At 40.8% G+C, this 24,194-nt stretch overlaps 1 protein-coding gene across 3 annotated transcripts in view; it reads right to left on the bottom strand.

Moving 5' to 3' along the window:
• The window catches only part of dscama (Down syndrome cell adhesion molecule a), a 92,831-nt gene extending 70,118 nt beyond the window's left edge, over positions 1-22,713 (bottom strand). For 2 of the 3 annotated variants that reach the window (XM_044371278.1, XM_044371279.1), the window contains exons 1-3: positions 22,109-22,708; positions 927-1,244; positions 646-795 (exon numbers count right to left, since the gene is read on the bottom strand). In XM_044371278.1, the coding sequence (XP_044227213.1) occupies positions 646-795; positions 927-1,244; positions 22,109-22,151 (511 nt within the window). In that variant the 5' untranslated portion in view covers positions 22,152-22,708. Of the gene's footprint in view, positions 1-645; positions 796-926; positions 1,245-22,108 lie in introns of all 3 variants that reach the window. The other variant, XM_044371280.1, reaches the window with a different exon arrangement.
• Positions 22,714-24,194: the final 1,481 nt, after the last annotated feature.

Below are 24,194 nucleotides of genomic sequence, written 5' to 3'. Positions count from 1 at the left end.
ACAATTAAGAGATTGCTATAGATTTCAACATGGCCGATTTCGCCTCAGTCGGCAAATGTGAAACGTCAACAAAAAAAAGAGACAGTCGCTAGCCAGCATTTGCCCTCCATCCAAAAGCAAAATGACATTATCTCTTGTCTATTGAGTTTGCTAAATGCCCCACATAAAGTGAATTTGCCCCCCAGGGCTGGGAAACAATCACGCAGGCGAGTGTTCCATTTAAGTGATTTGAATGATCGGAGCGCCGCAGTGCTTCCTATCAGCCAGAGAAATGGGTCAATACACTGAGACTAAGTGACACGGCTGGCAGCCTGCGCTCTCGTGGAAGACCGGCAGAGGAAGAGGAGCGGGACCTCACTGTCATTGGGTCAGACAGACGTGGATACACAGACACACATACACACACACAGTGGGCTTGGCTAGCTAGTACAGCACAAGCCAGTCCTTTGTGTAGGTTCATGTCAGAAGTTTCACACTTTTAACTCAGAACACAAACACCTCTGCTGTCACAATACTCATCACATGTCAGACAACACTTGTAATTGTCAATTGCTGTATATCAAACTACAAGCAAGCTCACGTGGACTTTTAACTCTCAGACATCATGCAGTAGCTACTGTAGAAGAGACAGACGCCATGACTTACTTTCAGCGTTGATTGACATTGTGTCTTTCTCCCAGGACACAACAGTGATGTAGGCCTCCACTGAGGCAGGGATAATGCACTTGAAGACCGCCACATTGCCTCTCATGGCTTTCTGGTCCTCCACCCGGACAGTGTAGGGCTCTCGTAGGACTGGGAGGAGGGGACAAAGAGGTGTGTTGAGTACAAGATGGAAAACCGCTACTACCAGAAAAGCTTCTCCTCATAATGGATCATGACTGTTTGGGTTTCAACAAAGCACATTCATGAGAAGAGAAACTGACCCGCCTTAATGTGGACATCTTGGCTCCTGATTCTCCCTGAGGGGTTCTCCGCTGTGCAATAGTAGGTGTTGTCGTGGATGAGTTTGCTGAAGCTGGAAGGGGGGATGTGGAAGATCTGAAGGGTGCCATTGGGGTGCACATGGCGGATCCCTGGCACATCATAGATCTCCTCGCCGGTGGCCAGGTACCAGCGCAGTGAGACAGGGGGCACGCCTGCGGCGGGACAGGGCACCGATGTCCCTGTGGTGCTGGCAAACACTACCTCTTGCACAGATGCATTGACAAAATATAAGCTGGAACGTAGATCTTCACAGAAAACTGCAGAGGGAGAAATGAAATTTGAAACAAAAATGTTAGAAAAGCAATTGTTTTTTACTTCCAATGAAACCCTGATCATTGTACAGCATGCCTTAAGATGATAAATAATTAAATTGTCAAACTGTACTTATAATTGTTAACCCCAACACATAAGAGAATAACTATTATTTCCAACTGGGTTGTGCTATCCTGAATCTCCTCAACTGTGGTGTGTTTTCCTTTGAATTTAGGCCATGTGTGTTTTTCCCTGGTTGACCGTTGTGTTTGTGCTCACTGCAGTTGGGGGAGCTTGCAAGAGTGTGTCTCTTGTTGTCTATGAGGACACATTGCAGCAAAGCTTTGGGAGAGCAGCAGTGAACCAGCAGAGCACCAGACCTGAGTACACAACACACACATCTGTAGCCACACCCTTCCTCTAAAACGTGTATACAACACAGAAACACACACACACACACCACAAAATCCACAATCCTTTTCCACATCAATTGAAAAGCTCTGAGGGCAAACACAACCCAACAGTGTTCTCAGAAGTGAATACTTGTTGTTAGTAGCTTCAGGGGTAATTTTCCAACAATAGATGCATTTCTTAGTAAGCGTATGAGGTAAAAACTCATCATTATTCAAGCTTAAGTGATCATCCTGAACAAAAATAGTATAATAGAAGTGGCTACGTCATATTGTGTGAGCCGTGATGTTCACAACAACATATCAGTGTTTTCAAGGTTTTATTTTGCATCTTTTCTTCTCTGTTTTTGTATTTACTCTCACACAGCCAAACAGCCATACATTTCCACTTGACAAACTAATTTGCATCTATGCTTTCATCAGAATTAAAAGCCATCACAGTTCATCTCTAAGAGGTTGGATCTCGATAAGTAATCTATCATTGCAACAATTATATTGTTGCTGTATTGTCAAACACTCACTGAGAATCAGTTTCCACATTTATAATTCGGATATTGCCTAAAAAAAATACCACTAAAAGCTGCTATGCAGTCAATTTGTCATGTTTATCTACACAGTGTGCAGCAGAGGATGTTTCCAAGTCATCTCAACTAATGAAGCAAGTCAATGTAATGTGATGCACTTCCCCTGTAGTAAGTTACTGTGCTGGATAAAAACTGACAATGCAACTCTTTGCTGTAATGGACAACCCACGCTGCCGGCAGGAAGCCAGGATATGTATACTGGCTGGATCCCAAGGAAGAGTGGAGGGCTTGTTTAATACATATACTGCCTTTTAAAGTTTCCCCTTATTCAAGTTGTGGAGAGAATAAACAGTTAGATAACCGCAGACCTTGTTTTTAGCACATTTCTATACATCTCTTGTATTGCTGCACTTCAAACTACATTCCAACTCTCCGCACAAATGACTGATGACATAGTTGCTTCTGTTCTAACAGACAGGTAACTGACTGAATCAATCAACTAACCATTGAATAGGTTTATTTATCATTATTCTGCAAAGAAGTCATTTGTTGATTATTCGTCTGTGTGAAACATCTTTTACAGCCTGTCTGTTAAGTTTTTCCATCAGTCCTATAAGTTATAATAACAATTTATGACTTGAGATGCTGCAATATGGCTGGACCAAACAGCAGCTGGGTAAGCAACATGAGCGTTCAGACAACGACACGATATCAACAGATGTCCAATTTAAGTCAATCCTCAAAACCAAATTATTTGGTTGAAGATGAACACAAACAATACATCAATAAATGGATATGGACATACTAGACAGAGTAAAGTTACTCCCAAATCTGCCCCAGAACAGGAGCAGGTAGAGATGTCACCTCTGCTGATGATGCTTTTAATGTGAAGCTGAAAGTTTGAAACTGCAACGATGCCTCTGTCCTTTTTTTGGAGTAACTGGTGTCCGTTCTAATGATCCACTGAAAGCTGTGTGCTGCGACTGGATACAGTAAGTACAGTAGATAAAAGTTGACCCAACAAGTTGCTTTGCAAAATGTAAGAGAATTTACAACACTAATAATGTAATGATATTGATATTGTCTGTTTTTTCACTTGTTTAGGCTCAGGTAGATCACTTGTGTTGCTTGCCCCAATGTTAAGCTGGATCCACAGTAGCAACATGGTCACTAAATAGAGAGATATCGGCTTTTCAACGGCTAAACACCTTTCTTGATGTGATCGTAATAGAGCTCTCGGAGGCTAGGAAGCATGGTGCAAGTGAGAGAAGTGTTACACAATGGGCAGGAGCATATGATAATGTAAAGGAGCTACTGGAATGTGAGTGATGTCTGTCTTCTGTCTCTCTTTGATGCAAGTATAACGCTGTAAACAAATACTGTATATCCTATGTATTTCATGTGTATCGGCTGTAATTTCCTTGCTCTCTTTTGAGGAAATTATTAACATTTGATCAAGCTTTTAACTTGGTCTGTAAAACTTTGTTCTTGGCCTGTATTATTAATTAAGTCCATACAAGAATAAAAGACAAGTACAATGACAGATTTATGCTAAAAGGAAGAGGACAGAAGTCTAGAAATAGATTTGTAATGAGGCCTGCTGACAAATACAAATGATTATTCACCTCAGTATGTCTATGTGTCATAAATACGTTTGTTTTAATGATATCAGTTACACCTGCAGGGTAACTACAAACCAAAACGCTAACTTGCAAATGATAACTCCATACTGAACAATGACATGGCTGAGAAAGAGTTACAGTATGGTCCTTTAAAGCTAATCTTAACTGTGGTATTGTGTGGACAGCCAGTGTCAGTCAGCTACTGTAAATATTTCAGACAGCTCTACTGTATCTCTACAGTCTCTGCTCTCTTGCTAATGTGGGTTCTCCCCTCCTGTCGCCAGCCTGCCTGCCTGCCTGTGCGACAGCTGCCAATCCCCCCTCCCCAGAGACCAAACATTTTAGCGCTTCATAAATTCCTAATGAGCGCGCTCAAATCACCGGCCACTTCCACCCACTGGTCGTTCAACCTGTTATGACAAACAAACACCATGGTGTACACATGTTCCAGCACTTTTCTAGCTGCACTCACTTCACACATGCAGTACTCAGAGGGCCAGGCCCGGGGGTGTTGAAAAGCGAACAGTTGTACTTGTCGACAGCTACAAGACTGTAGTTTCTTATCCCAGAGGTGGCGAGAAAAGGCAGAGGAGCCCTGACACCGGTCAGTTCTTGGGGAAATCTTATTGATCGCCAGTCTGGCCGCACTGAAACCTGAACATTAATTACTTTTAAAACACAGATCGTTGGGGAGTTTAGATGGAGAGTTAAACAATGAGGTGTCACATTACCAATGAATGAGTAACCTGACAACAGTGAAGACTTCAAAAACAAGTCTGCTGATGAGGCCTGACAACACATCCAGCAGCACACACACACACATGTTGTGTTTGCCTTCGTGTGTGTATGAGAGTGTATTGCGTGTGTACAGTCTATCCTGTTTTGTAGCTGACACACTGACAGGTAACCTGCAGCCTTTATTGTTGACAGGTTCTGTTGTCATATGACTCTGAATATGTAAAAATACTCTGACAGCTGTATGATCACTAACTGTGGTTTCTCTCATGACAATCTGATTGGAAGGTTTATTTTATTTTATTTCATTTGTTGCAACGATTAAGCATGGTTCCCTATTAAGCATTAGTCTTCATACAGACAGACAAAACAATACATATGATAAACATACATGTTCAGCATTGAAAATCGCTTTAAAATACAGTAGCTGCACTAATGCAGTACGTATATATATAAAAAAAAAGCAGCAGTAACCAGGATGAAATTGTGGACAAAATAAGTAATTTAGAATTCTTCCCATAATGATACATGTAAAACCTAACAGGGTTTAATTTATGGCTGTGTAATCATACAGAGTAACAGCTTGTCAGTTGTTATCTCAAGCAGGAAAATCTGCCATCAAGATGATCATAAAATCTCAGCATCTGTTATGAATAGCAGGGAGCCACTGTCACAGTAGAGTGACTGGACTATTTTACCACAATTTACTTCATTTGGCTCCAAAATAGACATACTGGCTCTCATCATCTTCATACATTTCTAATGATTATTTCCCACATAGCTGATACATAAACAGAGTGCTATGTGAATGCACACACACTCACACAAGTGTTTGTTATTGTGACACTGTTCGATCCCTTGTAATCATGTCATTTACACACTGCGTTATCCATATTGTAATACTCAACAGCTGATTTTTATTTAATTTGAGAAACAAGCAGTGGAGCAGGAATGAAAGCGCCACTGTGACTAACTGTATAACCTAAAAGCTTTTCTTAATTCATATCAGTACAATGTATATACTGTATATACAGCATGGTGCCAAAAACTATAGATGCTAAAAAACAATTAAGCATTTGTTTTGTGACGTTTTAAATTTCACATGTTTTACACACAGACATGTTTTTTAATGATGTACAAACAGTCAAACCAGGGATTTTGTTGGTGTGTATTAATCAGTGGTGTACCTGCAGTGTTCTACTATTTCCTGTCCAACAGTACAGTAACATACAGTAATATAAAAGTACAGTATAAGGGTGTAATATAAACCTATCTGTGTCTAAATTCACCAAATAATAAAGCAGGATGTGTATTTGAACCCTACCTCTCTGAGCTGAAAGCTGAGTAACTGTGAAAGGTCTGAGTGAAAATGAACAGTGGAAATTGAAAGGGAGGTTCTAACAGTGGGGAAATAGAAATCAGAATTGTATTTGGCCAGATTTTCTTTTTTTAAGGAGCTTGTGTGTATGCTGGGAGGAGGTCCAGCCTTGCTGCAGTGGTTGACACTCTAAACAAACAGCCATCATGCAGCCTCTGGTCTGAGTTTGTTTGAAAGGTGACTGAGCGAGGAAGAGAGGCTGCCTCATAACTGCTTTTGTCTCAATCTGCTTTGCACCAACTCATAAAAAATTGAGACCACCACCACCACCACCACCACCACCACCCATTTCTGGGTGGCTGATTCCTTAAGATGAGAAAGCCTGATGGACGCAGAACCCTGCCAGATCCCAATAGTTCAGATAGATACAGTAGGAGTGCATTTATTTTTCAGTGCGGTGCCAAGGAAAACAGTGAGGGTGGGGGTTGAGTGGGGAGGCGGGAAAGCTGGAAAGCACTCAGACAGTGACATGCAGGCCGCTATTAGCAGAGAGAGACATAAAGAGAATGTAAAGAAAAGGGGGGATGGCTCGACAAAGGTCAAAGGCATGCTCCATCTCAGTTATCTCTCATAACCTCCTTCAAATCTATCCTTTCTTCTTCCATTATTCCTTTTACTCTTCATTGTCTTCCTCCACCCAGGATGTCCTTCTCCAAGCTCTGATTTGTCTGTTTGTATTCCTCTCTAACCTTCATCTCTCCTTCCCGCTCCTCTGACCCTGTCTCTCACATTCAGACCTGCCCCATCTTTACACAAGGATACAGGTGCAAAAGACAATAAATGTGAAGGGAGAGAGCCAGGGAGGAAGTGTGTGTATTACACACAGAGCCCAGCTGTCCACTGACGGACTCTGCTGCTCTGTATTTATCATCCACTGGTCCTTCATGAGTTCCTGCAAGTGCAGTGCTGCAGTAAATGTATAAAAACAACATATACACTCTGCTGTGTCCTGGGAAAAGAACAAAGGGGACTACTGGGTCAGGGTACTGATAAAAAAAAATCCTCCTTCATCATGTTACCCTACTTGGACCACTCGTCCGATAATTCATTGAATCAGGTTAATGCTAGACACTCCTTGCAGTATATTTTGCTATGACTCTTCACTGAGAATTATCTAATACAAGCAGAAATTACATAAACATAATTTGTATTTTTGGTGGATATTATTTGAATATTCAGTCGTATAGTCCAAGACAAACCAGCCCAATTTATCTTAATGCTTGCTTGCCAGCATTGGAGACATAATGTGGGTGGCTGTTGGCTGTCATCAAGTGTGTTTGTGTACCAGCACCGTTAAATAATAATCTCATTAACAGCTGTCATAAAATAGTAAGATGTAACACATACAAATGCGCATCTCAGAGATATGCAATGCATTGTTTTTGCAGAGGGAAGCAACGCACTTTAGAGAATCTATTGATAATACTGGGAACACATGAGTAAGATCAAAACAAGAGCTGGCTGAATCTTGAAACGGGAGATGAAAGATTTATGTGGACCCTATCGATAGTCGGTCAGCTGTCAGCCTGGTTGGCAGATTAAGGCTGCAGTCTGCAACACTTTGGTCCACATCTCAAAGGATTTCTGTCTCTGTTGATAGTGCTGGTTTTTCTGAATCTTACTTTCAAATGAATAATCTTCTTTTTCACTTATTGAATAGACCTGGAAAAAATGTGCTTGGGTTTGTCCTCTCTTTCATTTAAAGCCTCTTCTTGTGTCCTATCCCACACTGCAAACCCAGCCAGGAAAAGAGATTTTGATAATACAAGTTGTTGCAATCTTATTTTTTATACGCAGTTCCTCAATTGCAGAAACTACAAATCCTTCAAGTCAGTCTGTCTCAGTCTCCTTGATATGGTTTTTTTGGCATCACACATGTTCGATTACAATATTATGCTGAAGGAACACCAACCCACTCCTGTGCCTGTCATGCCCACACACACATGCTCTCACTAACAGTCACCATATGCCAGCCTGTGCCAGAGCCCGTCTTAATCGACATCAGTTTTCCATGAGCCAAAACCACAAAGAGGAAAAAGTGATATTGTTCAATTATGAATCCGACACATGTATAATAGATGGACTCTCTTTTTTTCTGTGTTTTCAGTTTTAGCAGAGCTCACAGGAGGAAGGGAATGGAAGGGAAGGAGGGGGGGGGGGTCCAGTATGGGCCCCTTCTTCTTGCTATGTGAAATAATGCCTAGCGCAGTCCCAGATGTCAGCACCTATTGGTGGCAGGCCTCACTGAAACCTCTAATGGTGGATTGCAGGTGACTCCTAATGCAGTCTTCCCATTGTGGAGCCTCTGCTACAGTGTTTTGGAGCTCAAGGGCACCAGACACGCTTCGGTCAAGGAGAGTGCATGTGGCGTGTCAGAGGGATGTGGGGGGATGAGCGTTAATGTCTGGGAGTCCACGAACACAGAGGCTGACATGGGCTCGGTTGACAGGCGAGACAGCGAGGAGTCAATGCAGCCACTAATGCTGCTGGTTTCGCCTGCCACCATTACAGAGAATATTCCACTGGCACATGTAGATGTTTCAAATATGTTGGAATTAAACATCAACACACTGGTTACAAAGGAGATGTCTCCCAGAGTGAAAAAGCAAAGATCCTCAATGATATTATTCTTCCTACAGAATAAACAACAAGCCTTTTATTTTCCCTGTAATGTGTGCTCAGCAAGACCTGTGAACCTCCACTCTGACAATGCCCGTCAGTGGTTGCTTCCAAATCACCCAGGCAATTTATTTAAGTAAATGTCTGATCAATACAGGTCCTACTAACACACAACATAAATAGGCCTATGCATTAGCCTGCGCATTAGCCCACTGATGTGTCAGGGGCTTTTTGTGTAGCCTGTGTTTACCTCAACCAAACACCATTAATCAACCTTAGATGAATGTGCTTGTGAGCTTCTTGTTTTCTTGTTGAAATGACAGAAAACTCAGTGATGCTTTATTTTACTTCATATTATCTTGGTTGACTGCTTAGCTTTCTGCAACAACGGCCTGATATTCATCCTTTCTCTTATGATTTTATCACATTGAATTAGCTATTAGCCACAACATGTCTGCCCTGCCCAAGGCCGCTAATGTATTTAAACATTAGTCCAATTGGCTCTCAGCCACAGTGTGGCCCTCTCCAGGTCAGAGATCTCTGTGGTGCTACAGTGGGCACCAGGGCATCAAGACATTAGGGCAACTCCACTGGGGCAAACAAGCACTGAGCCACACTGACAGCTCATGGCAGGCGATGCAGGTAATTAAGGCAGAGCTCTGCAGAGACCGCCTAGGGAGGGGAGAGTGGGGGCTGGGGGAGTGGAAAAGGGAGGGGTGGAGGACAGGACGGCCTCATGATGACAGTGAGTAAGCATCCAACCCCCCTCCTGCACCCCCTCAACCTCTACCCCCTCCTCTCTTGCCCTAGGGGCTTACACAATAAGCGGTAAAGAGAAGTGCTGTGCAGAGCCGAGATGCACAGATCGAAGAACAGGGTCCCCTCACTCTCCCAAATCACCGGCTCCCAATTTGCCCTCATGAATAATGTTGAGCGGTGTGCTCAGTGCCATGCAGCCGCTATGTAAAACCAATGATACCCTCCTCTGATGTCAACTCTCTGGAGGGCGAGATGAAAGTCATCATGGAGAGGGTTAGTTGATGCATATGAATGCTCATTTACATGAGCGCCAACAAGAGTCGAGGGAGTTCCCACATACTGGGTACTTTGAAGACCTTAATCAGTTACATCACCAAGGTGGAAATGGACAATTTCTAAAAATCAACTGAGACAGAGAGAGAAAGAGAGAGATGGCTACGGAGTGAAAAGAGGAGAAACTCCTGTGAGTGAGTAAACAAGTTCTTGTTGCTGCCACTGAAGCTAATATGCAAAGGCACATCAAGAGACAGAAGAGAATGAGGTAAAAACAACCATATGAGACATTCATAATGCTCCATTACCCTTCCTAAGTGACACTGCATTGAAATGACAGCATGTACCCGATGTAGCAACTTTTAATATTATTCCACATGAATATCAAAGTGTGAATCAGAGCCTGATGTAGACTCTGGTTACATACTCACATACTGCATTACAGGGTCAAATTAAAACCCATAAATACCACAGCCACGGGCCCAACAGTATGTCCTCTGACACATGACTGCAAGAGATTTTAGTAAATGAAATCCAAATGCTCTTAAATTATCATAAACCATAATTAATCATAAATGATCTCTGATTCTCTTCAAGCAGGTTTTTTTAGTCATGCTAGCGGCATGGTTCATGTCAGTCTCAACCAATATTCAGTCAGTCCAGCACTTTGGTCCAGACTGAAATATCAACAACTACTGGATGGATTGCCATAAAATTTTGTGAAGACATTCATGGTCCACATAGGATGAATCATACAGACTTTGTTGATCCTTTCCCCTGAGCCCCAACATGAGGTTAAGATTTGTGTTATGCGTCTATACAATTAGAAGGTTTGCAATGACATTTGGAATAGACTTTTATGATGATGTACCATCATCTGGCCAAAATTTTTGCTTATCCAATACTATATCCAATAACTTTCCCAATTACCTTGGCTTGGCACTTTGTGTTTAGTGCTAATTAGCAAATGTTAGAATGCTAACAGCCTAAACTGAGATGGTGACCATGATAGATATTATACCAGCTAAACATCAGGATGCTAGCATGGCTGTAGACTCTTAGTCTTGTTCTATAACTGCTTTTGTGATTAGGCTATTTGTACAAGTCTGCAGGCTCTACAGTGATCAGATGCACCGGTTTGTCCCACAACATTGCAATTGTGACTTAATGTTTTGATGTTTTAATCTTTGTAAATTCGACCAGCTCATGGCATACATTGTGAAGATGTAAGTTAAAGTTATTTTATGTTATAGCCCATAAAGTTATTTATAGGCCACAAAGAGATTTGTACCTTGTTTTGTTTAAAAAAAACAACTGGGATTTCAACAGGATTTCAACGTTCAGCTAAAATGTGGTTAGAACATCACCGTGTCACAAAACACATTGTTTAATGATTTTGATCATTTTTAATAATTTGTTCAGTTGTAGCTTGAAAGAGAGACGATATTGATTAGTGTGAAGGTATTTCTCCAAAGTCATATTGCACTGGAAAGCAAAATGTGGTCTACATGAGGACATCATTTCAACGCATTTAATGTTTCATATAAAAAATGTTGTAACTATATAATAGAGATAGAGCTTAATCAACGTCTTCAAATAGTCAGTGTAAAAACTTCATTTTTGACCCTGTTTGAATGTCTTTTCTCCAGTGACCATAGTTGTTTTTTAAATATCTTTAAATGTTTTCAACGGGAAAATGCTCACTGTACTGACAAATAACTTGGTGGATTTTGGACAAAACATGATTTTTCATCTGTTGAGGTGCTGTCCATGGTGTTGAAAGGTGCGCTCAGTAGGTGTGCTAAGCGCTGAAATAGTTGATGAAAACACCTCTGGTCCATGCAGAAGATGTATGTGCAATACACTTAAGGGTCCTGGTTTGGGCATTTAAAAATATGGTCACCCTAACAGACTCACAGCCCGGCTGCAGCCAGTAGCTGGCTAGTTTAGCATAAAGACTGGAAGGAGGGGAGAGACAGCTACCAAAGGTAACAAAATCTGCCTACTGGCACCTCAAGAGCTCACTAATTAACATATTATATCTTGCTTGTCTAACCTACAAAAGCTGAAGTGTAAAAATGTTATGTTCTTTGGAGTATTGGGGTATGTGGACAGTAACTTGGAGTCTCACAACCTCAAAGTAATGACTCCAGAGTCCAGTTGTATAAGTAAAACATTAGTTCTTGTCTTGTCATCTTGTCATTGAACTGAGTGCTGGAGTTTGTTTTTAGTAAGAGAGGTTTTAGTTTGAGCTGCTTTAAAAAAAGCTCACACTTTTACAGAGGGGAGGAGAGGCATTATTTCTATTTCAGTCAAATTCCTCCCACCTCTGCTGGCTATACTGTCAAGTGCAGCTCTGACTTGAGCTGACAGACAGACAGAGAGAGAGAGAGAGAGAGAGAGAGAGAGAGAGAGAAAGAGGAGGTTGATCTCAGGTGAGCTGAGAGGGAGGACATTAAACCCAGCAGGGAGGGATGAACGAGGAGATTAGCTGAGGGAGGAAAGCTGACAGTTTGAACATCATCTTAATATTATACTACAGCACAGAGCAGGAGCCTATAGCCAGTATATGGATATCATATGCATCTGAATGGAATAATTACATTTGAGTCTGAGCAGGGTTTTACATTATTTTTCCTGTGAGAGTTCCAACAGTGCATCAGGGAACTAGCTGAAGTGAAATCTCCTGGATTCTGCATTAGAGGATGGTCTTTGGTATTAAAAACACTCAATGAATCACAAAAGCTTTCTGATGTACACTTTTAGAAAGTCTGTAATGACTAACCAGTTTTCCTATACATTCTTTTTCTATAAATAAATGACTTGATTTGACACATGACCGAAGGCAAGTGGTGACTAAAACATGTTGACATGAATGACTGAGAGCTGAATTGCAACATTAGTGGTGAGCAAACCACAGTCCAAAAATGTGACTGAGATATGTTGACTCAAGATCGCTGTTCAGCCTGTCTGCTGCTGTTTGTTTTTCAATGAAAAGTGCCAATTGAACACACACAGGTGATGTGTCCATTTCTGCCACATGTGTGTCCATTCACAGATATATTTTGGATTTCATTCTTTGCATCAAAGGAAAGAGACAACATTGCTCTCAGTCAAACTTCTGTCCCATCAGTGTGGCTGCAACACTGGGCCTGGCAGATACTCCACTAACACAAGTGTGTTAGTCTTATCTGCTTATAGCAAAAATCTCTCAGTAGTTGACAAATGCAAGATAAAGATTAATATCATTCTAACCCAAACAATGTCTTTATCACTTGTAATTTTTCAGTATTCTGCATTTAGCACCTCCACCTGAAAGATATGATTAGCGCTGAGTTACAAATTTTGGAAAACACATTTTTGTACACATGAGAGTGAATGTTGTCTTTAATTGTTGCATGCATTACTTGCATTGGTTTACAGGCCTTACAGAGATGAATGTAGAATAAATCTACTTATATCTTAATCATAGAGTGTGTATAATATGTATTGCATTAGCAAGAAATTGCAAGAAAGAAAAAAATTATATGGTTTAATTCCATCACAACGAATAAACACAATATGCTATTTTCCTGAATCCATTTTCACAATGAAAGATTACATAAATATTTATTTTAAATACTTTTCTCTCTTTGGCTCAGTACAGTAATAAGGTAAAGGCAATTTTCTTTATGGGCATATTGTTTTTGTATCGTCTGAGGGTGAGATAAAACGAGAGCCATTTGCAGAAGAGAAACAAAGAGGCGAAATAAGCTGGCAGTTGACAGTGGAGGGCAAATCAAAGTCCTGGGGTTAAATGGGATTGTGGGTCAGATGACTAGACATCGCTGCCTTTCCGCTCACAGCCATCCTCTTGTGCCTCAGAAAAATATCAACCACCCCTACACCCCCACACACCCCCCCCCCACACACACACACAACACTCTCTCCCCCCATCCCTGCCTCCCCTCCCCTCAACAGCCTCCATTTGCCTCAAAGGCGAGAGCATTTCATCTTCAGTAACCCCACTGCAGGAGACAGTCCTCCCTTATTGCTACTAATGCAAACACACAGCCAGCCAATCTATTACGTATGCGGGTCTGTATGTGTCTGTGCATTATTTTGTAGAAATCATAAAGTTTTTGTGCATCAACACCACTGCATATCTTCAATTTACCTTCATTCAAGAAGTATAACCACACTCAAACACATCACAGAACAGACATACTAAAAATACACCTTGAATCCTATAGTGAGGATACAATATAGGACCCTCGTCATTTAGTCCTACAGCAGGCTGTCTACACAGCACTATTATAAATCACCCTGATGGATACGCGGTCAATTGAGAGTAACAGAGACAAGCAATGGCTGAGAAAATGGCAGCTATCTGCATTAGAGCTGTACTCAATCTGCACACAGACGCCAGTGATCCTTTATTAATCATCATGTTTTCTGTGATTACTAGACCACAGTACATCCAAACCAGTGTTTCATTCATGTTCATAACTACCTCCTAATGCAGCCTTACATACATCTTTCTCTGTCCTATACCTGGATTGTGTGTATCACACTGCCTGCCTGGTGACAAGGGGGCTCTGCAAACACTGCCAGGCAGCAAAATACACATCAACGTATTCAGAGCGTTTAGTGCCCGGGATTAATCAAATTATAATTTAATCATCTGATCAAACAGCAATTAGCATAATCACTTCTGGGGAAGGCCTGATAGAGCGGAGACTGAAGCGGAATGGAGCTGGGGGCTAGCAACACTTTAATGAAACATTGCCAGAATGTTTGAAAATGTTACACATTTCAGGCTACAGGAACAGAGCTGGATTTTGAATACTAATCAGCACGGTTTGGTAACGCCTAATGAATACACCCCAGTAGTCAGCCAAAGAGAGGGAAACTGCCAGTGAGTTTGTGATTTGATATCTTTTTGCTGCATGGTATAAAATTCAGTTTAAAAAAAAATTAATGTTTGTTTTATTTCATTTTATATTATCTTTTTATTTATTACCTATCTTTTAACAAACTATTGCTGTGGCAGTCCCAGGTCACCTCCCTATTATTTACTTACAAAACAAGTAGCGCAGGGACCTGAGCACTTGGGAATCTCAGGTTCAAAACATACTGAGTCTTTATTAATCTCATTGGAAATATCCTGATATAAAAATACAAACCTTTTGTCCTTGTTTACTGTCCTCACAAATCAAGTCCCGTTGATGTAATAATACTGTAAATGGCCTGATAGAGGAATAAACAACCTGCTGAATCTTTTTTGTAACCTTGTCTTGGTAAAGATTATGGCAGAAGTCACATAAAGCAGATTGTAAAAAACAAAAGGAAAGAGAAATTACAAAAGCAAACAAGACAACAGAAAACTCTGGAAGAAACAAAAAAGCTGGCACTTTTTTTAATTACACAGTCAGCAAATGATTCTTTGTAATCTGCTGGTTTACCAGCCTTACAAAGATAAAGAAGCAACTGCACCCAAATATCTTACAGTAGAGGGCTACACTGATTGGATATCCACATTTTGCACCTAAGAAATCACCTTGTGCATGGAGGTTATAATAACTTAAGCAGGGTCAATGTGTTATGAATGGCTACTACAGAGCAGATATGAATAGGTTGTAGGTTACATACTGTTTGTTACTACTGGCTACTGGTTTTTTAAGTTATAAACAATTTTAGAATTAAACATAATAAACAGTGTGAGCTAATCACTGCAGTGAAGCTTTTCCCTTTCTGCAGCTCAGATGGATTTCAGATATATGTTGAATTTTCTCAGGGATACCAAGACCCTCTGATAAATGATTGGGTCTGCAGGATGAGATATTATTGAGCTTCAAATGTTTCTAGCACATGCTCACACAAACATTTCACATCATCATCTTACTGTGCATACAGTGTGGTGCTGTTGTGAATGTACATGAAGATAAAAAAAAGGAGGAGGATCTGTCTCTTCTTCAGAGATATCCATAAATACTGTTAAAATAAAGCTGATCTGTCAGCACACAGATAGCTGTCCACATCCAAGAAGAACAAACAGGCGGCAGAGTCTCTGTAGGGTTGTTTGGCAACAATTCCATCACCCCAGTGACCAACCTTTATCAGAATATGCAACTACAGTATACTGCATTTAAAAAATACATTATGGAGGATAATGCATTGCCACCTACCCAACAAATGAGGCAAAATATTCATATGGAACATGTGAAACGTCCACTGCCAACATATTCTGCAGATATGTTCAAAGCAGAAGTAAAGATATGCAACATGTTTCATGCCACATTTGCCAATGCGCTGATGTTTCTAAATGTTTGATTCCCAGAATATCTGCTCATGGCAAATAAGCACAATACTGTTTAAGACAACAAAGCTCTTTCCATGTCCGTCTGTAGTTTGACTGTAGAGTCAGTTCACAGAGGTTTCCCTGCTGTTGAATATTTGCTGTTGTAGCTTCAAGAGTTGCCAATCAGCTGAAAAATGTCACTGTACAGCTCTGAATGGAGGACTCCTCACTGACAAGTAACCGCCTGATGTTGAGTTTATCAAAATCAAAAGTATCTGAAGTTTGCTGTTACATTCTTGTGTGTTAGACATCGAAAATTGATAGAGGAAAATGAGATAAACCACATGTTATGAGACAAAAACAAAAAGTTTCAATAGGGTTTATGTGAATGTAGGAAAGCTGAAACTAGACTACGAGCAAAGAGCAATGTCCAGGGCCTTTATTTAGGGAACAGCCTGAGCTGAACTTAGCTTACGTCTTGCAGTACCTGCGTGGCCAAAGCATTAACCTACTGCCCTATTTTATAATGAAAGGATACAGACTGCATGGAGAACAAACACTACAACTAATTGTCATCCTGTTAAGTCACCTGTCCTGTCAACAGATGCCAAGAACAATGTTCTAGAGCAAAGACTTAACAAGTCTGCTTGCAGCATCATTCTTAAATAGTTCACCCACTGGTGTCTTGATGCACTTTACATTCACTTTTGCAAGAATCTTAAAAACATGTAATGCACAATGGGATTTACTGTTTTTAAAAGCAAATGCAAACACCATGTGAGTTATGAAAGTTACCAAACAAACTCAAGTGTGGTATGGTGGTTGTGACATCCGTGAGAAGTGACAGACTCCAGTAAGCATCGATAGCAATTCTCATATTATCCATAAAACATTCACAAGCTGGGAAATCCCTTAATAGCCGCTCTTGTATCCAGCGTTCTAATAATTGCGGAGTATTTTTCTACTCCATTTGCCTTGACCTTATTAAAGTCAAGTTCATATTTTCCTGACATTTCATAAATCATCACACTGTTCTTATGTCAGTTGCATCACTGATTATCACCAGCATAAGCAGTACAAAGCATTGTCCTAACATTACACAAAGAGCTAAAGCTGCTTCTATCACTTATACCAGGAAATGTGGATTGTGGAACTCAATATGAACAAAACTGTAAACCATAAGTGAACTTGTCTTCTTCCTACATTAAAGATTGGTCAGTCTTCATCAGTGTCCAATGATATAATTGTCTGATATATAGGAAAAGTGCCTAAAATAGCCTTGTTTCTGCATGGAAAACCAGGCTGATTTGATATGAATTTCAGCATTAGATACCACATAACACAAGCTGACTCTGTGTCCCTCTTCCCCCGCTCTTCCTCCTCTTTTTCTGCCTCACTACACACTATCATCTCCTTAAGCATTCCGGTCTGGGTTAAATGAAACCTTTAACAGTTCAATGTGCATCCATTAACATATGCTTGAGTCTACACCCGTCTGAACAGCCAAGCTAAGGCGTAAGCGCACACAGTGGAGCGACACAAAAAATCTTGACCCGATGGCACTGACAAATCCTGCTGAGATTAGCGAGTCCACGAAAACAGCATGTCACTAATAGACAGTAAGTCTTTAGAAAAATACCAGATAATATTCATTTACAAAGCCTTATGCATGATCAAAATAAGATGTTACAATAAAAATGTCTTCCTAAACCTGAGTTGTACAGTGGTTGTAAAAAAGTCAAAGAAGAATCAAAGCTCTGACCTAAATTCAACCAATCAGAATACATGTTACTGAATGAGAATGTGACTGAAGTGAGGACTTTAAAAGTTTCATTTCCTGTTTCCAGGATTACTACATACAATCTGAAACACCATGTATAAAAAAAATAGATCAATTTCAGGTTAAAACTACATTTTCATTATTAAACTGTGTTACAATGAAGAAATAATCACCTGAAGGTCGTAACTACAAATTATCATAACACATGGTATTGAAATGGACTGTTTATTAGCTCAGACTAACATACAGGGTTAAATGAATGTAGGAATATCCAACCACTAATACAGCACAGCATCAGTAAACTCTGGTCAGCACTAACTACTAATAAAGAATAATCACAGCATTTTGAAAAACACGTTTCCTTCCCGGTGGCCTACATTGTGTTGACTGGTGGGTTGATATTAATGGGCGGCTGAGGAGCTGAGCTCAGTTGTTGTTTGCTGATGTGTGTTGCTGTGACTCTGTCAAGCCATTCTGGCTCTATGTGAAGTGACAGATGTATACCAAAAGACACAAGTCTGCACAGACCTAGTTTCCCACTGGCCTTAATGTGACCTCTACACAGCGCTGTTTTGACTGGTGATAATTGGTTAGAACACTGCAAACGGTATCAAACTTGGTGTACAATATCAAACAGTCACATTAAGACTAGCGAAGACTGGACAAATGTTTCACTTTCAGCACCAAAAAAATATTAAATAAAAGAAATGCAACACTGTATCTTTATAAGACATCTGTGAAAGTTTGAGACAAAATAGGCTCAAGTCACTTTTTCAATATTGAACCGAGACTGTGATCTTTCCTTATCCTTAACCAAGAGCTGTGAGTGCCTAAATAACTACAAACAACTTGAATCATGCTTTAGTTGCTCTGAGCAGATACAATATTGTTAGGAAAACAAATGAAATATGTTGTCAGTGAACACTTTGTCACTTGGCAGATATATTCATTAAAAGCCTTCCTCATTATGTTGATGAAAAACATAAATTAGTAGTATAATATCTATGAGATGGAGCTGTGTAACCCATGTATTGCAACTTTCACAACTGACAACATCATAGACTTCTCCCTCTCAGTGGCACAGTAAGGTACACACATCACATTGTGATCAATTAGTTGCTCATAACTGGTAAAATTATACAGATACACACAAGTGAATGATGTCTGTATGTCTAATAGCTCTCCTCTCTTGAGCCTGGTTGATTATAATATCTGTGCTTATCAGGGTTAATATCTGGTATTCTCGATGAATAGCCAAAAAAATCAAAATCAGCAGTCTGCAACTGCTGATGACAGGTATTCAGATGTTCGGGCATTTTTAATCTTTAATCCTTCACAATTGTTGTTCAGTATGAAGGAGCTAAGAGACAATTTTCTGTGTTCAGTCTGTTGCTATGATGATCTAGAGCAGAAAAAAAGCAGAGGGAAACTAAACCGTGTTCCTACATTAATCATGTTTGAAGTCTGGATGAAGTCATACTGAAAATGCTTATGTTTTAATAAGCGAAGGTACCTTTTCTCCAGCAGCCCCTAACCATCCTAAGCTGAAAGCTAAAAATACACATGCACAGAGTGATACTAAGATCCAATTGAGGAGCTTCGCTGTATATTTACACAGCTTATTAGTGTCCAATTGAGCATGTGTCAGATTTCCCCCCCTGGCATAGCTGAGCAAAAACAACATTATGCCATTTCTCCAATTTTATCTCTTCATAACTGGAAAATGTTGTTCCCATTCCATTTAGGTTTTAATAGACACTTTTGCAAGAGCAGTTTAAAAGCTCAAGCACCACTGAAGTGAACTCCACAGCGGATTTTACTCTCCACAGCGGTGAATTGTTTATATCTACTGTAGATGAGCTCGCAAATGTGTCCTCAAATTGGCAAACGGCAATTCAGAACAAAATGGAGTTTGTACAGTAGCTACAATTCATAAATGACCACTGCAAAGCTAGAACTGAGGTGCAAATAGATGGATTGAATTTATAAGCTTTTAAAGATATTTTCTACTAACAGACAATGCAAATATCAGTATCTACATAAACGGCCTTAAAAGGATAAACCTAAATAGACAAAAATCAATTACAGCATTTGACCAATCAAGCATTTAAATCAGATCAAATGTTACTCCCATAAATATCATAAGGCAAGAGTGACAGGCTGAAATCTATCAGGAAGCATTCCCAGGGTCACCTGAACAGAGTGCAGTGTTGCTCGAGCCCAAAGCCCACACTGCAGCAACACTCATTACCCAGGTCTCCATAGAGACAACCTCAGCAGCCTGTACTGGACCAGAGCCTTAAAAGCCTTTATTTCAGGAAGCTATATCTCTCCATCCACAAGAGGTGCAAAATGTACTATTCTGATGGAAGCTGCTCATTAAGACTAATCTCTGCAGGTCTGTTTGGTGAAAACAAATGTGCAGCAGAAAGAATACTGTGTCAGATCAACAATCACAGCCCTTTTATTCTGCCAGCAGTCAGTTCAGCATTGCACAGAAAGAATCAAAATACAAAGTGAGGACTGTCATAATGCACTCTTGGGCAATTCTAATTTCTGCCCACAAAACAATATTTGAATCTTTGAATCAATAGAAAAGGTCAGTGTCAAATGAAGCGAGTCCGTCGATATGAATGGTACAACATCAGCAGCGACCACAAACGCAGCATTCATCACAATTAGAAGTGCTGTTGCTGCCATTCAAAGTTTCCATGTAGATGTCTGTAGCAGCAGCCATTTTGCAACGCTGTTGCCTGGACCAAAGAGACTGGAAAAGCCATTCACAAGCAAAGCAATTCATCGTGCTCAGCAAACAGAGATTTCAGCACAGCATTGAGTGAGATTTGAAATGGACATCAGTGTCCTCTCTGTTTCTGGACAATGTCTGGCATCAATTACAGAAAGGAGTCTTTGGTACGCCACGGTCACTGCTTTTACTCCATTCTCTTCTATAAATAACCACTGCCTTCATTGAACCCTTCAGCATGGCCACAAAATGGTTTTCCTGTCATCTTTGCTTGACGCATCACCCTCTACTCTCAGTTTACAATGTGTCCACTTTTTTTTAAATTTTTTTTAACCCTTTCCCTCCGTCTACCTTTTGAAAGATCTTCTAAATACCCCCAATTTTCTTTCGAGCTGATTTCTGCCCCCCAACACGCGCACATCCCACCCCCTACCCCACAGCCCCTTGTCCTCCTCATTGCCCCCCTTCCTCACACACCCTTCTTGTGTTCGCTGTAAAAAAAAATCAGTCACCCCCAGCCCCAAAAAACACAATTGTCACTTATCAAACCTATCTTTTGGGGAATTCACTGTGCACAAAATAGGATCTGGATGTATTTTGTGTGATGTGCACTTGGGCAAGGGTGATAAGGGCTTGTCTATTTTTTTTTTTTTTCCAATCCAAAATGACTCCATGTCTGTGCTTCTAATATGGCGGTTGCAATGCCAGAAAGAAAGCACAGCCAACCTATTTAATCCTTTTTCCTAGAAGATACTCGATAGATCTAACAGAAAGCATGCAAACATGCAATCATATGTGCAAAGTTATTACATTTGATACATTAAATAATAAAAACATTTACTTCTATTAAGGCATTCAATAAATGCACTACATTTTTTATCAACATCTTGGTTCAGTAGTAGAGTTCTAAATAGAAAATTCATTCAAATGTCTTTAAAGAAATTATTTCATTTTCATTAAGTGAATAATTGCAGTGTTTGAATGCAATTTGCTGCCTGGTTGGAGATGAAACAAACAAATGCTCATTAATACAGGTAAACATGCAAATGTGTTACAACAAAATTAATTAATTACTAAGAAATATTTTTTAGAAGCTATCTACATTGAAATACGGTTAAAAAACTCTTAACATACACATGAATCATCTAAAAATGATGTAGAAAAATGCACCCAGACTGAGGCCCAGTACAGTGTGATGAAAGAGAATAAATAATCTTCTCTAATTCAAACTGAGAATGAAACAAAAATAATAATAAGATTTAATTGAAGGCCTAGAATATCCTTAAAAATATATTGTGCACAAACTAAAACAAAAAACACATGAAAATGTGTTGTTCCTAATGCAGTACAGGCTGCACCTATCACTCAACCTACATAAGCCCTCTCTCTCTCTCTCTCTCCTTCTGTGTATCTCTCTCTCTCTCTCTATTTGATAAAAGGATCACCTTAAATATGTATAATGCACGAGTGGTTAAGCGTTCTTACACTTAAGCTCTATGAAGGTTAATGTAAATGTAACTATCAACCCCCCCTCCTCCCCCCTCCCCTCAGAAAGGCTCTGTGCTTGTGACAGGACATAGCAACAGCCTGTTCCTCCGTTCAATTTACCAGCACAAATAAAAATCATTCAATACCTTCAATGTGCAAATGCATGCAGACTGTTTAAGATATTATTTGTACGTTCAGTCCTGTGGGATAATTCACATAAACTTGAAGTTTAACGTGCACAAATGCATCACCTACCATTCAAGATGCACTGGGAAAAGATAAGAGCCAATATCCACATGCCCCGCTCCGTTCAATATCCAAGCTTATGCTTTTTCTTCTTCTCTCCCCGCACTCTTTCTTCTTGTAAATTCTTCCTTTTAATTCTTCAACAAGTCAATTGCAATGAAAGAAAAGGGAGCATGCAAATCTCTCTCTCCCTCTCTCTCTCTCCCTCTTTCTCTCTCCCTCTTTCTCTCTCCCTCTCTCTCTCAATCCTTCACGTTGGGAAGAAGATGAAGAGGAGGAGGTTTGAGCTTGTTCCTGCTGCTGATTGTCTCCTGGTACAGCGGGAGATAGTGTATGATCCACAACTGTGCGTCTCCCCTTTTTCGGACTGACCGCACCGCACCGCGCGGGGCCTCAGTGCATCCGTCCCCCCGTGTCGGAGCGCTGCTCTGCGTGGAACATGAGGGAGCTCGGCTCGGTGCGCTCCGGTCCAGGTGAGCTGTGCCGCCGCCGCCGCCGCTGCTGCTGCTGCTGAGTCAGAGGCTGGAGACGCATAGGACAAAGTGCCAATGCGCACACCCAACTCCACGGTTAAACAATTAAAACAACAAAAACAAAACAAAAAACAAACAAAAGGCTCCAAAAATCTGAATAAAGAAAAGAATCAATAAATAATAAATAAATAAATTAGAAGTCTATGCACGCAAAATAGCCAAACATGTCACCTCGGGCATATGGAGAAAAAAAAAATGCGTAAAAGTTGGATTTTTTCGAGGATTACAAAGCGCATAGAGTTGATTGTTAGCTGCGCTGAAAACTCATTCTCTCTTCGCCGCCTCTCTCCGTCCGGCGAGCAACAAGCACACGCATCTTCCCCGCAGCCGCACACACAAACTGCGCACACTGGTCCCTGCGCTTATAACCTGCCCTGCCTCACAGAACTGTGGAATAAACCCTCGCCTCCTTCTCCGCAGCCGCTTCTCTCCCTCTCCATTGCCTTAAAGGTGCAGGGGTGGGGGGGTGGGAGGGGGGGTACGAAGGGGGCGCACAGCTGAGCCTCTGAAAGAGCGTTAAAAAAAACAAAAAAAAAATCCTCTTTCTTTTGTTTTATCAGTGAGAAGACGGATCAAGGTGTCCCACTCAAGAGAGGGAAAACTGTACATTAACATAAGCAGGAGAGAATTAGCCCATGCAGGACATCCTTCTATGGTTTGCTGGCGCTGCTGTGGTGTAGCAGGCTGGAGGATGGATGCTGAGGGAGGGAGGGAGGGAGGCAGAGAGAGGGAGTGATGTAGGCTACACCTGACTGGATACTATGTAGGCATTTGGTGAGGGAAAAGATGCTAAATTATCTTAATTGGAGGAGATCAAATCTTGTCTTTTAATGTGTTTTCTGGATAATTTATGAGCCCCAGGGGCGTTTTGGGGATCCTGCCAGCCTTACCCCTGCATTCATTAATTGACCTTGACAAATATAAGCAGCGACCCCCCCCCCCCCCCCCCCCCCACTCCACCCCCCTTTCTTCCTTCTCTCTCTCTCACACACACACACACATACACACATTGCACCAGGGGGCATCACACGGTGGCCATGTCAGACATCCACAGCCCCCTGCATGAGTTCACCTCCATACAAACCACACAGGAGGCTTTGGATTAATATGTGAAAAACAAGGTGGTCACTGGCAAGCCGAGAGGAAGACTCGGTGGCATAAACATGTTTTATTTGAAATGATAAGGTGTGTGAACTGCAGTGTGACCTTCATATTAACATTTCATAATGAACAATTAGCATTTGGCCGTAAAAAAAAGGAAGGACAGCATACCTGAAAATGTCAACTGCACAACTCATTATTTTAATGATAATTTTGACTGATCTGAAATTGCGATGGTGAGATGCTGCAAGCGAACAGTCATGTTATGTTTTTTCTGGCATGGTGTTATGATAAGAAAGTCATATTTGCATTATGTGTAACATTTGAAATGATTCCGCAGCCACTGACACAGCAGTAACTGCAGGGCCATCCGCTGCCATGTGACTGTTTGAATTTAGCGTGGCCCATTTATGTTCCAATACTGTAGCAGGCGAGCCGGGCTTTAGCACTGCGCCCGGATA

Source organism: Thunnus albacares, chromosome 13, assembly GCF_914725855.1.
Source record: "Thunnus albacares chromosome 13, fThuAlb1.1, whole genome shotgun sequence".
Lineage (NCBI taxonomy): Eukaryota > Metazoa > Chordata > Actinopteri > Scombriformes > Scombridae > Thunnus > Thunnus albacares.
The sequence above is the reverse complement of the archived record's forward strand: the minus strand, read 5'-3'. Positions and strand labels throughout refer to the sequence as shown.